Below are 13,611 nucleotides of genomic sequence, written 5' to 3' on the forward strand. Positions count from 1 at the left end.
ATTGATGTATCCCTTTAAAATTTTTGGAGGGCACCTTGGTCCACACCTTAAGTTTTGGAACTTGCCAAATTTAAACATTTGGTATAATAGTATAGGAAACTAATATGTATCACTATGAATTTGGATGGCTCATCTTGTTTCCTTTTATGGGTAAAAAAATTGACAGAAATAAAAATTTCGGAGGTTATTGAACTATTTTATTTCATTTGATGAGGTTTTATTATCTTATATGATTATATAGCCATGTAAAAGAGTCTATTTTATTTCTTAAGAATAGTTCATTGGTGCATCCCTTTAAAAATTTGGGAGAGTACATTGACTCACGCCTTAAATTTTGGAAATTGTATAATTTAAACATTTGGTATAATAGTACAGAACCTTAAATTATTCCACTATAAATTTCAGTGGTTTATGTCGTTCCCTTTAACTTAAAAAATTCCTTTTACGGTTTACGGTTAAAAATTCCAAAAATTATTTATACTACGACCACATGTTTGGTTATTGACCCAATTTGTTCCTTTTAAAGAAGACTTATTACCTTATATGGTTATATGAACGTATACTGATTTCTACTCTCTTTCTTAAGATATAGGTTCATTAAAAATTTAGGAGGGGTACATTGACTCACTCCTTAAATTTAGGTAATTCCCATATTTAAACATTTGGTATAATCGTATAGGAACTTAATATTGGGTCGTATTACTATAAATTTACTATATCACTATAAATTTGGGTGCTCCATTTGGTTTCCTTTTATGAAAAAAGAACGCCAAAAATTTAAATGTCGGAGGTTATTCACCCAATTTGTTTTATTTAATGAGGGCTTCATTATTTTATATGAACATATGAATGTGTTTAAAGGTCTATTTTCTTTTATAAGGCATGAGTTCATTGATACTTCCCACTTAAAATTTGGCATAAGTACATTGGCTCACGCCTTAAAATGTAGAAATTGCACAATTTGTTATAATAGTACAGGGCCCTAAGAAACATCATTATAAATTTTGTTCTCTTTCATGAGTAAAAATTGTAAAAAATGTAAATTCTGGAAGTAATTGAACCCCTTGATAAGAATGGATGTGTACAGGGGTCCATTTCCCTTACACTTTGATGCTCACTTTTTAAAATCTTTTCGGTACAAAGGACCACTTCTTAAACTTGCGAATTATCAAATAAAAAAATTCGGTAAACGTTCTTAAGACCTGCTGTAAATGTAGGTGTCCTCTTATGGACAAATGTTAAAATTTCGAAGGTTGACTATTTTATCTTCTTTGATACGGCCTTATTACTAGCAATAAATACAGGATTTATTACTTTTCATAAAACACAGGCCCATTTGTATTCCAATCTTAAATTTTGGGACGGGTACACTTCTTATTGTCAAATCAATAATTGGAAATGGTTCTTAGAATTGGGTGGTATTCCATTCTTTGGGTAAGTCATTGTCCAATATTAGTATGGTCACGTGGTCAGTTATTGGCCTATGATGGGATTATGGGTCCACGACATTGATACATTGATGCGTTCCTCTTAAACTTTGTAGGATAATTAGAGAATTGTCAAAATTGAATTACGGCATTGGTTTGGATTATTCCCTCCTATGGGCCAAAATATAAACGTAAGCCACACGATGTACCACCTGCAATGTGTTATTGACATTAATGAGGTAGTGTACAGGGATTCATTTCCTTTTCAATATTTGTTACGGTACTCTTTAATTTGAAAGGTACCAATTAATACGTTTCTAGACCACAGTTGGTTCTACTAAGGTAAACAATTGTCGGAGATTATTGACCTCATTGAGAACTAACTACAACATATAATTATAACCATGGTTAATTCTAAGACTTAGCTATATCGAGAGAGGTACATAGGACCATTCTTTAAATTGGAGAATTGTGAAAAACAAAATTTTAGTATGAGACGCTAAGTTTGAATATTCAATACCTGATTAATATGAAACAATACTTTGAACTTTATTAACAACTCATAGTCTAAGATCATTGGTGGTGATTGATTTTTACCTTGAGTTTTCAGAATATACCGTATAGAATCTTAGCTAGCCAAATGATCCCTACAAAGTTTGGATTATGAATCTTATTGAAGCTAGAAAATGATAATAATATTATTTTACCAGCAAGGTACTTACCCATGGAAGCATCAAAACAAGAAGAGCTATTACGTTTCTTAAACACTGGATCTGTAACTTTATACTACAAAGGATTCTTGAGTCGAAGTCATCAATTTGAATTTAGTACACAGCCTAATGTGTGAATTTGGTTTGGTCAGCAAATTCCGTGTCTATGATTCCTGATGAAATCATGAATTCAACGTCAGCACATTCCTTTTTAATGATGTCAGGAATAGTTCTATGACTAGTGATGAAATCAAAATGCAAACATTAGCAAATTCCGTGTTACCGTGTAAGCTATAACCCTTGAAATCATTCGAGCAAGTGCGTTTCAGGAGGAAAGATATGTACCTCTAACGATAAAGAATTCCTCTTCGCAAGATATTATCCGATAAATATATAGAAAAAGAAACATGTGACAGTTGGTATCTGTGCCACAATCTATGAACCTGTGATTCGAATGGGCGAAGCAGAAACATTTGGTGTACAACTGAACTTTGAAGAATGTCAAATAATATGTATACATATCGACCAAATGAATGATGATTTTCATGATGAGCTAAATGTGACCATAGTCAAATCATTAGGCTCAAATCATAAAGTGGTGCTGCGTACAGTTCTCAAGGAGAAGATAGTGCTGTTACGTAAAACAAGTACGCTGCATGACCCTCGTAGCATGGTGTATCAAACGCAAACGGAATGGACCGAATTCATCAATGTATTCCAGTGTGTAAAGCATTCAGTGAAGTATGCAACAAAACAAGTATATACCTGAAAAAATACAATTTGGAAAAATGTGTTATGCATATTTACAACATGTATCTAGTTAGTGCGATGGTTGTCAATACCGTTCGTGGGGGCATACCTGTATTGATAAACAGTTTATTTCTGATCAAATATACATTGAGTTTCCACCTATCGATATTGCAGTAGACATTAGAACACTTCAATTGGAATTAAAAATTTATGCTAAAGACAAAGTAGTGCAAGAAGTTAAAAATGCATTGTCCCGACAACATCCAGATCCTTTATCTGGTATGGATGTATGTGATTAACCAGTGCAATGTAACAAACTGATCAATTTCAATGATTTGTGTTTTTCATTTCAAGTACAATCCCATGTGGTGACATGTACTATTGCATCATGATAAACATTGTTGCCAGATGTGTGTTTTTTTTAAACAGATACGAAACGGTTCTTGACCAAAGAGTGCCAACTTAAAAGATAATCAAACAAAAATTTTGAAACAAAAAAAATCAAACAAAACTTTGTAACAAAAAAATTTCAAAAAATTGAAACAAAAAATTTGAAACAAATTTTTTGAAGAAATATCAAACGAAAAAAATTTCAAAAATTTTCAAAACAAAAAAAAATCAAACAAAAAATTTCAAAAAAAATATCAAACAAAAATATAAAACAAAATTTTGAAAAAAAAATAAAAAATCGAACAAAATTTTTCAAACTAAAATTTTAAAAAAATAGACTTAAAAATTTCGCGGTTAACCGTCAAACTTTATCCGGTTTTGAACTATTCGATTAACAAATAAGCGGTTTTGATCATATTTATCAGCGAGTGCAAAATGTTGAACGAAAATGTTCAAACTAAAACTTTTAAACAGTAATCGATAAATGCTAAACAAAACTTAAAACTGAATGTAGCAAAGATTTGAAAATCATCAACCAATTAGATTGCACGAAAGATAGTGATCAATCAATCACAAAGATTTGAAAGTCATCAACCAATCAGATTCCATGAAAGATACTGATCAACCAATCAACAATAACTTCGCCAGTGATCAGATTACATCACCTTCTGACTAAATTTCGAAGTCTTTTACCATATCAGATATCATATTGCCTTTACACTATGAGTCATAAGATTCTATAAGGTTACCTATCAGATTTCTGAAAACTCAAGGTAAAAATCATCACCACCAATGGTCTTAGACTATGAGTTGTTAATAAAGTTCAAAGTATTGTCTCATATTAATCAGGTATTGAATATTCAAACTTAGCGTCTCATACTAAAATTTTGTTTATCATAATTCTTCAATTTAGAGAAATGTCCTATGTACATCTCTCGATATACCTAAGTCTTAGAAATAACCATAGCTATAATTATATGTTGTAGTCAGTTCTCAATGAGGTCAATAACCTTCGTCAATTGTTTACCTTAGTAGAACCAACTGTAGTCTAGAAACGTATTATTTGGCACTTTTCAAATTTAAGGACTACAACAACAAATTTTGAAAAGGAAATGAATCCCTGTACACTACCTCATCAATGTCAATAACACATTGCAGGTGGTACATCGTGTGGCTTACGTTTGTATTTTGGCCCATAGGAGGGGATAATTCAGACCAATGACGTAATTTAATTTTGACAATTCTCTAATTATCCTACAAAGTTTAAGAGGAACGCATCAATGTATCAATGTCGTGGACCCATAATCCCATCATAGGTCAATAACTGACCACGTGACCATACTAATATTGGACAATGATTTACCCAAAGAATGGAATACCACCCAATTCTAAGAACCATTTCCAATTACCGATTTGACAATAAGAAGTGTACTACTCCCAAATTTTAAAATTCGAGCACAAATATATCTGTGGCTTATGAAAAGAAATAAATCCTGAACTCATTCCCAGTAATAAGGCCGTATCAAAGAAGGTAAAATAGGTCAACCTTCGAAATTTCAACATTTGCCCATAAAAGAGACACCTACATTTACAACGGGTCTTAGAGAACCTTTACAGAATTTTGTTATTTGATAATTCCCAAGTTTAAGAAATGGTCCTATGTACCCAAAAGATTTTAGAAGTAAGCATCAAAATATACGGGAAATGGAAGCCTGTACACATTCATTCTTATCAAGGAGTTCAATTACTTCCAAAATTAACATTTTTGACAATTTTTACCCATGAAAGAGAACGAAATTTATAATGATATTTGTTAGGACCCTGTACTGTTATAACAAATTGGGCAATTTCTACATTTTAAGGCGTGTGCCAATGTACCTATGTCAAATTTTAAGAGGGAAGTATCAATGTACTCATGCCTTTTAAAGGAAAATAGACCCCTGAACACATTCATATGTTCATATAAATAATGAAGCCCTCATTAAAAAGAATAAATTTTGTCAATAACCTCCATAATTTAAATTTTTGACAATTTTTATCCACAAAAGGAAACAAAATGGAACACCTAAATTTATTATAATATATATTAAGGTCCCCACCTTTACGAAGACACTTATGTGTCGGATGGGGAGGATGGCGCACTACAGTGAAATTTAGAGCTGCGTCGGTGGTAGTTCACTACCAAAAGGAACACCACTACTGAGTTGGTCTAAATGGAATAGCCAGACGAAGAGTGTTCTGGGAGAAGGCAGCAGTTCTTCAGTAGCCAAGTTGGCGGAAATCATAGTGATTGGTACGGCAACTTGGAGCTTAGGCCCAGGCGTGGTCAGAGTGACTAACGGCTGGCATACTGCGGGTTGGAAGGCAACGAGAAACCACAACTCTATTTTCCCTAGTTTGCTGGCAGCAAAATGTAGTTCTGGAGGTAAAATATCCCCCATTCGGATCTCCGGGTGGGGGATGGCTTGAGAAGGACTGCTGGACGAGAAAGTAATAATAGGAGGAAGACAGACAGAGAAAGAAAGACAAGGAAGACCAAAGGTTTAGGATAGGGACATGGAACGTACGTACTATGTTACACGGAGGAAAATTAGAAATTCTTAAAGAAGAAATGAAACAAAATAATTTAGATTTGGTAGGCGTTTCTGAAGTTAGATGGGAAGGTAACGGCGCATTGAACAGCGAAGGATATAGAATGTTTTACTCAGGTAATGAAAAGGGCGATCATAATGGCGTAGGAATACTTTTTGGAAAGCGCTTAAAGAAGGTAGTGAAAGTATAATTTATTGATGATAGAGTTATAATGTTAAGATCTAAATGGAGAACGAAGGATCTAGTAGTGATACAGACATGTGCACCGACGACTTCGCATGCAACTGAAGAAGTAGAGGAAAATAATGAGAAAATAGAAGAAACTATAGATAGGGAGAATAAGGGTGCATGCATAATTCTAATGGGAGATCTCAATACAGTCGTGGGAGAAAAACAGGAAGGTAGTATCGTAGGCAAATATGGTTTAGGCGGAAGAAATGAGAGGGGAGAGGGACTGGTGAATTTCTGTAGACAGAATTCACTAATAATTGGGAACACTTGGTTCAATCAGCACAAGAGAAGAAGATATACATGGAAATCACCAATAGACGGCGGAAAATATCGGATAGATTATGTTATGATTCAGGACAGGTATGGGAATAGTTTAAAGAACGCGAAGACCCTTCCCGGGGCTGATATTTTCTCTTATCATAATCTTGTGCTGGCCGAAGTAGATATTCAACTGAAAAGTGTAGGCAGAAGAAAAGTAGGTAAGAAAGTGTTGAATACCGAAAATTTGAAAAACGAGGAAATAAGAAATCTTTTCGTTAAAAAATTCGAAGAAAAATGTTCAAACGAGGGAAGAATAGGCGCAGGTCGTAACGCACGGTGGGAACATATTAAACGTTGCTTACAGCAGGCTACAGAAAAAGCAGTAGGTTACCGCGGACACAAAACTGCTAAGAAATCATGGGTTACAGAGCAGATGTTGCAGAAAATGAGGGAGAAGAAGATGTGGAAACACGTTGATAAAGAAGAGGGCAGAAAGATGTACAGAAAGTTGAATAATGAATTACGAAGAGAAACAGACAGAGTGAGGGAAGAGTTTTACAAAAGAAAATGCGAGGACATAGAAGAATTAGAAAGAGTTGGGAAATATGAGGAAATGTACAAAGAGGTGAAATCTATGGAATTTCGGAGGAAACAAGGGGGTATTATGATGGCGGTAGAAAATAAGAATGGGAAGGTAGTCAGCGAGAAAAATGAGGTCATAAGAAGGTGGAAAGAATACGTTGAAGACTTATATGAGAGTAGGGATAGACCGTGTAGCCTAAATGTTGAAGTAGAAAATGAAAAGGGAGAGGATGATAAAGGATTTAGTATTCTTAGGGATGAGTTTGAAAAGGCTATATCTGAGATTAGGAATGGAAAGGCAACCGGAATAGATAACATACCAATCGAATTCATTAAAAATATAGGAGACAAGGAAAAGAAAGAATTGTTCCGACTATGCAATGAAATATATGAAACAGGAGAATGGTCAAAAGACTTTCTCAAAACGATCATGATACCGACGGCTATGAAATCGAACCAAAAGAGATGTGAGGATTATAGAACTATTAGTCTCATGTCTCATGCAACCAAAATTCTGCTTCGAATACTGAACAGAAGGTTATTTGAAAGAACAAAATAAAGAAGTTGAGGTGGAGCAGTTCGGGTTCAGAAGAGGGAAGTGCGCAAGAGATGGAATTGGATAATTAAGGGCGATCGGTGAAAGATTTATAGAAAAAGGGAAAGAGGTGTATGTTATATTTATTGATCTAGAAAAGGCTTTTGAACGTGTGAATTGGGAATTGTTGTTGGGAGTTCTAACGAAGATAGGGTTTGAATGGAAAGATAGTAGAATCATAAGAAACTTATACATGAACCAACAAGTAAGTGTTAGGATAGGGGAAGAACTGACGGAAGAGAGTGCAATTGGAAGGGAAGTTCGACAAGGATGCTGCCTCTCGCCAACACTATTTAATGTCTATCTAGAAGAGATAGTGAAAAAGAGTTTACATGATGAATATGGCATTTCGGTAGGATGTAGAATGATGAGATGCATAAGATTTGCAGACGATATGGCGCTTGTTGCAAAATCTGAAAAGAAAATCAATAAAATGTTACAAAAAATGAGAAAGGTCTTTGAAGAATATGGGATGAAAATAAATGTTAGAAAGACAAAAGCCATGGTGATTGGAACGAAGGGGTCTATGTCAAATATAAAAGTAGGAGGGGAGAAAATAGAACAATTGAATAGTTTTCGATATCTGGGTAGTATTCTTATTAATAACATGAAGCGCGAATGTGAAATAAAAGCAAGGATAGGAATGGTGAAAGAAGCCTTTAGGAGGAAGAAAAGTCTGTTTTGTGGGACCTTGAATAAAGAGTTGAGAAAAAAGACTCATAAAATGCTTCGTGTGGAGTGTTGCACTGTATGGGGCGGAAATGTGGACATTACGTAAAGGTGGTAAAAATCGACTGGAAGCCTTCGAAAAGTGGGTATGGAAAAGAATGGAAAGAATTAGTTGGGTCGAGCGGAAAACGAATGAGAGTGTTAGAAATGGTGGGTGAGAAAAGAACACTTTTAGATATTATTAGGAAGAGGAAGAGAAACTGGTTGGGACATTGCCTAAGAAGAGATTGTATCATGACGGACGTCCTAGGGGGTATGGTGGCGGGAAAGAGAGGGAGGGGCGAAGGAGAATACAATTAATATATCATATAAAAACAGATAGATCATACGCAAAGACGAAGAAGTTAGCGGAGAACCGTGGAGCACGAAAGCTTCTCAGCTGCGGGAAGTGACCTGTCAATAAAGGCAGAATACCTATGATGATGATGATATTAAGGTCCTATACTATCATGTCAAATGTTTAAATATGGCAATTACCTAAATTTAAAGGGTGATCCAGTGTACCCCTCCTAAATTTTCAATGTACCTCTATCTTAAGAAAGAGAATAAACCTCTGTATTCGTTCATATAAGGTAAAAAGTCTTTTTCAAAGGGAACAAATTGGGTCAATAACCGAACACGTGGTCGTAGTAATTTTTTGGAATTTTTAACCGTAAAAGGGAACGACATAAACCACCGAAATTTATAGTGGCATGTATTAAGTTCCTGTACTATTATACCAAATGTTTAAACTAAACAATTTCCAAAATTTAAGGGGTGGGTCAATGTACCCCTTCCCAATTTTTAAAGGGGTGCACGAATATACTCATGCCTTATAAAAGAGAAGGGAGCCCTGCACACGCCCATATAATCATATAAGGTAATAGGACCTCATCAAAGGGGATAAATTGGGTTAAAATCTGAACACATGGTAGAACGTATTGCTCGCATTTATATTACGGCAATTTTTTACCCATAAAAGGGAACGAATTGGACCACCCAAATTTATAGTGATACATATTCAGGTCCTGTACATTTATACCAAATGTTTAAATTTTGCAAGTCCCAAAATTTAAGGGGTGGACCAAGGTACCCCTCCCAAATTTTTAAAGTTGTGCACTAATATACTCATGTCTTATGAAAAGAGAACGGATCCCTGCACACGCCCATCTAATTATATAAGGTAATAGAACCTCATCAAAGCGGATAAATTAGGTCAATAACGGAACATGTGGTACAATGTATTGCTTACGTTTATATTTTGGCAATTGTTTACCCATGAAAGGGAACGATGTGGACCACCCAAATTTATAATAATACTTATTAGGGTCCTATATTATTTAACCAAAGGCTTAAATTTGTCAATTTCCTAAACGGGAGGGGTGGGCCAAGGTACCTCTCCCAAAATTTTAAAGGGGTGCAACAATGTACCGATGTTTTATGAAAGGAAATGGATCCCTTTATACGAACATATAACCATATATGGTAATAATACTTCATCAAAGGGGATAAATTAGGTCAAAGACCTCGGAAGTTTGAATTTTTGTCAATTTTTTATCCATGAATGGAACGAGACGGACCCGCAATACTAATGAAGGTACATACCCTGGTCCTAGGCTACCATACCAAATTTTTAGATTTGGCAGTTTCCAAAATTTTAGATGATGGTCCTATGTACCCCTGCCACAATTTAAGGGGTGTGCCAAGATGCTCCTGCCGAAATGTAGAGGGGTGGTCTTAAGTACTCCTCAGTCATTGATCCCGGGCCAAGGGCATTGATCTTTGACCTATGACGTCACAAAGCTCGGGATCAAAGTCCAAGTTTGCCTCAGGGCAGGCCCTTACTATTGCATAGCTATTGCTGTGCAACGTGGCAACATGTAGTCTGTTCTTGTCTAATATAAATCATAACACTGAACATCTATACAATTGAACAACATACTGTACAAGTATGGTCAAAATATCAATGAAACCGGAGAATAGTTGGCTAATTCAATAATAATTAGCATTGTATAATTAAATTATTTAATTTTAATCAAAGTATTTATGTGCTAATACAGTATATGCCAAATATACTCTATTAGCACATATATCAAATATAAGTAATGTTACTATACAACATATTTGATTGTATACACTGAGAAAAATTGTAAGTGGCGTACGTAAAATCGTATGTTACATTTTTAAATACTGTAGTCCTTGGACTTAACGTACAGCAAACGTTGAACTGGAAATACATGTTTTATTACACTTTTTGTATAAGTGTTCCATCTGTAGGTACTTACCGTAGGTACCATCTGTATAGGCGGTAAAGGTCTCACATACAAATGGACATATATATATATATAACACATAGCTGACAAAGGTAACATATATATATGTATGTAATAAAAGGAAGACTGTTAGATATCAGACATCCTGCAACGGCATGATGTAACGTCTAAAGGCTGTGCCCATGTAGCATACGGATGATGTATGCTCCGTACTGATCTATGTAGTAAGCAAGAGGATTCTGTATATTTGTGCAATATACCGCTGTCCGGAGAACGGATTCTTCTCAGTGTATTTATATTAAAAAAATGTAACTTAATGATTTACATATCTGGTTTATGGTTTTGTGAATACAAATGAAATATTTGATAATACAGGGTGCGGCACGTAAAACCGGCCCGCAAAGTGAACACATAAAATGAAATGTAATGTATTGAATATGATTAACTACAACACATAAATGAAATGTAATGTATTGAATATGACTACTCACCTTCACAGCAGGTGATGGAAGTGTCCTCCGCCCACTTCAACACACATGTGAGCACGATTGAGGAGATTCATATATACCCTTGTCAGTTCTTGTGTTGTAATGCTATTGGTGACATCCTGGACCCTGGTCTTGAGTTCTTCAATTGTGTGTGGATTTGTTTCGTATACTCTTTCCTTTAACAGTCCCCATAAGTAAAAGTCACACGTGTACAATCTGGTGACCGAGGAGGCCACAAGCCTTTGTTGATTGTCCTCTCTGGTGTGAACATCTCATGCACAAGGGACAATGATGCAGCTGATGTGTGGCATGTTGCACCGTCCTGCTGAAAGTAACATAAATGACGCTCCTCTTCGGTCAAGTGTGTATAAAACTCCTCCAGGATTCCCATATGCACGTCACTGTTCACTGTCGTCTCAAAGAATATGGGCCCAATAACGCGTGTGGCGGAAATGGCACACCAAACACCAATCTTCTCATCATGCAAGGGTACCTGGTGGATTGCGTGTGGATTTTCTGTCGACCAATACCGGTTGTTTTGGGAATTTACGTACCCAGACAGGTGGAACCACGCCTCGTCACTCATGATGAGCATTAGTGGATCCAAGAAACCACTGGCAACATTGCTCAACAGCCATGAACAGAAATGCACCCTCTTCTGCAGGTCAGGCTCCTTCAGTTCTTGCTCAACACTTCCCGGTACGGTTTTAACTTCAGTCCCCTTAAAACACGTCTGCAACTTCTCTCACTCGCATGAACCTGTTGACTCAATCTCCTGGTTGACTTTCGAGGACTTCTTGTCGTTATCTCCTCCACCTGCATCTTTAATTCAGGTGTGCAGACAGATGGTCGTCTGTTCCTGGGAGCATTTTGAACCGATCCTGTACGCCGCCATTTTTCAATCAATTCCTGAATGGTGCTTTTTGCTGGCACAGAACGTCCTGGAAATTTCTCCCGAAACAAATTCTTTGTTTTCACAAAAGATCCAGTGAGAATGAACCCTTCAACAATGGCAACACGCTCGGGTATCGAATACGGCATTATCACACACTGACACTCACCCGGCTTAACACAACGAGGCCTTTTTCTCAACTGGTTTCGACAAATTTCACTGGCTGCGGCTGCACGTGACTGCTGCAGGTCACGTAAGTCGACCCGACCTCGACACGCCATCTCTTGGTAGGAAGGTACATTATTTAAGTGTTGCCAAAAACACAATATACCAGAATATTACGACGGGCCGGTTTTACGTGCCGCACCCTGTATAATTTCCTCTTGCAAGTGCTTTGAGGAAATCAAAGAATTTAGACTCGAAAATTTTCTTAAAATCAAATATAAGTATTTTTCTAATTCTTACGAGTTCCTGTGTTTACGTTCCTAGTATTTATTTTCCACCTTTGGCATAGTTTTGAAGCTTGACAACTTCAGATCTTATGAAAAATATAATATGTCAATTACGTATTTTACCGCATTCCAGACAGAAGACATCTCTACAGGAAGATTGGTGCGATCAATATATAACAAAAGGTCCAGCATTGCCGTTCCCAATTACGGACCAAACAGAATTCCAGACCATTACGTTCGTGTAAGTATTACTACTTTCTTTCTTATATATCTTTTATATATATATATCTTTCTTATATATCTTATATATCTTTTATATCTTTCATGAGAGTTACAAGTTGAAATTAAAGTTTGTCACATTTAAATACTAAAATAAAATAAAATAAAATAAAATAGATATTTGGATTTCAGTCACACTAGCGTGGTATCCGTGCTTCACTATGGAATTCGGTAGAATAAACTAAACTGACTTCTGTTTTATGTTAATTAATGTGATAATTTAATTTGTTATTTGGTATGTGGTTTAGTGACTCTTTAAGCACCAAGAGACGTTGACCTATAAATTAACATGAAATCTGAACCATACGGATAATCACCAAGATAGAACCCAAGCTTTCTGCGCCAAAGTCTTTCTTCTGGGTTAAGTATTAAAGAATGTAAACCAATTTAATCTGTTCACACATAATTTAAACGCTTAATTTGGTTAACTTCTCGCTCAATTGCGACAATAGCAGAATAAGAATTTAACAATTGTAGATACATTTTTTTACGCGAGTATGTCAACATTAGATACACTGTATAGTTAGAAACAAGAGTTTGATGGGAACCAGTTGTATATTGTAGTCCACCTGGCAAGTACGCGTGTGCTTAAGAGACTTCTCTTACGACATACACTTCCGTACCTAGCAATATTCATTTACAGTGTGGATAAAATAAAAATCCAGCAATTCAATACAAACTATCTTAGTCTTGCTGTTTTAACTAATGTACCAAAATATACCATAGCGTTTCTTCTATAGCAAGAAAATTACCTACGTTACGATTGGGAATTACACAAAGAAATTTCACCAACACCCGAAAGAAAACGTTACAGAGAGAATTCCAAAGACGAAGAAGCATTATATCAGTGGTTTATCTTATTGTTAACGGTCGAGACGTTAATTCCAGCGGGCCAGTGTTGACGTTAAATTCGGAATAAAATGCTAAAAAAAAAAAAAAAAAAAAAAAAACTGGGCTGGAACTATTTGAGTAACTGATGGT

The 13,611-nt window shown here is 35.7% G+C and overlaps 1 protein-coding gene across 2 annotated transcripts in view; it reads left to right on the forward strand.

Moving 5' to 3' along the window:
- Positions 1–13,611, forward strand: part of LOC145673783 (adenylate cyclase type 2-like) — a 1,485,668-nt gene that overhangs the window by 650,155 nt on the left and 821,902 nt on the right. For both annotated transcript variants that reach the window (XM_081743538.1, XM_081743539.1), the window contains exon 11: positions 12,485–12,592. In XM_081743538.1, the coding sequence (XP_081599664.1) occupies positions 12,485–12,592 (108 nt within the window). The remainder of the gene's footprint in view (positions 1–12,484; positions 12,593–13,611) is intronic.

Source organism: Thermobia domestica, chromosome 17 (assembly GCF_964235325.1).
Source record: "Thermobia domestica chromosome 17, izTheDome1.hap1.1, whole genome shotgun sequence".
Taxonomy (NCBI): domain Eukaryota; kingdom Metazoa; phylum Arthropoda; class Insecta; order Zygentoma; family Lepismatidae; genus Thermobia; species Thermobia domestica.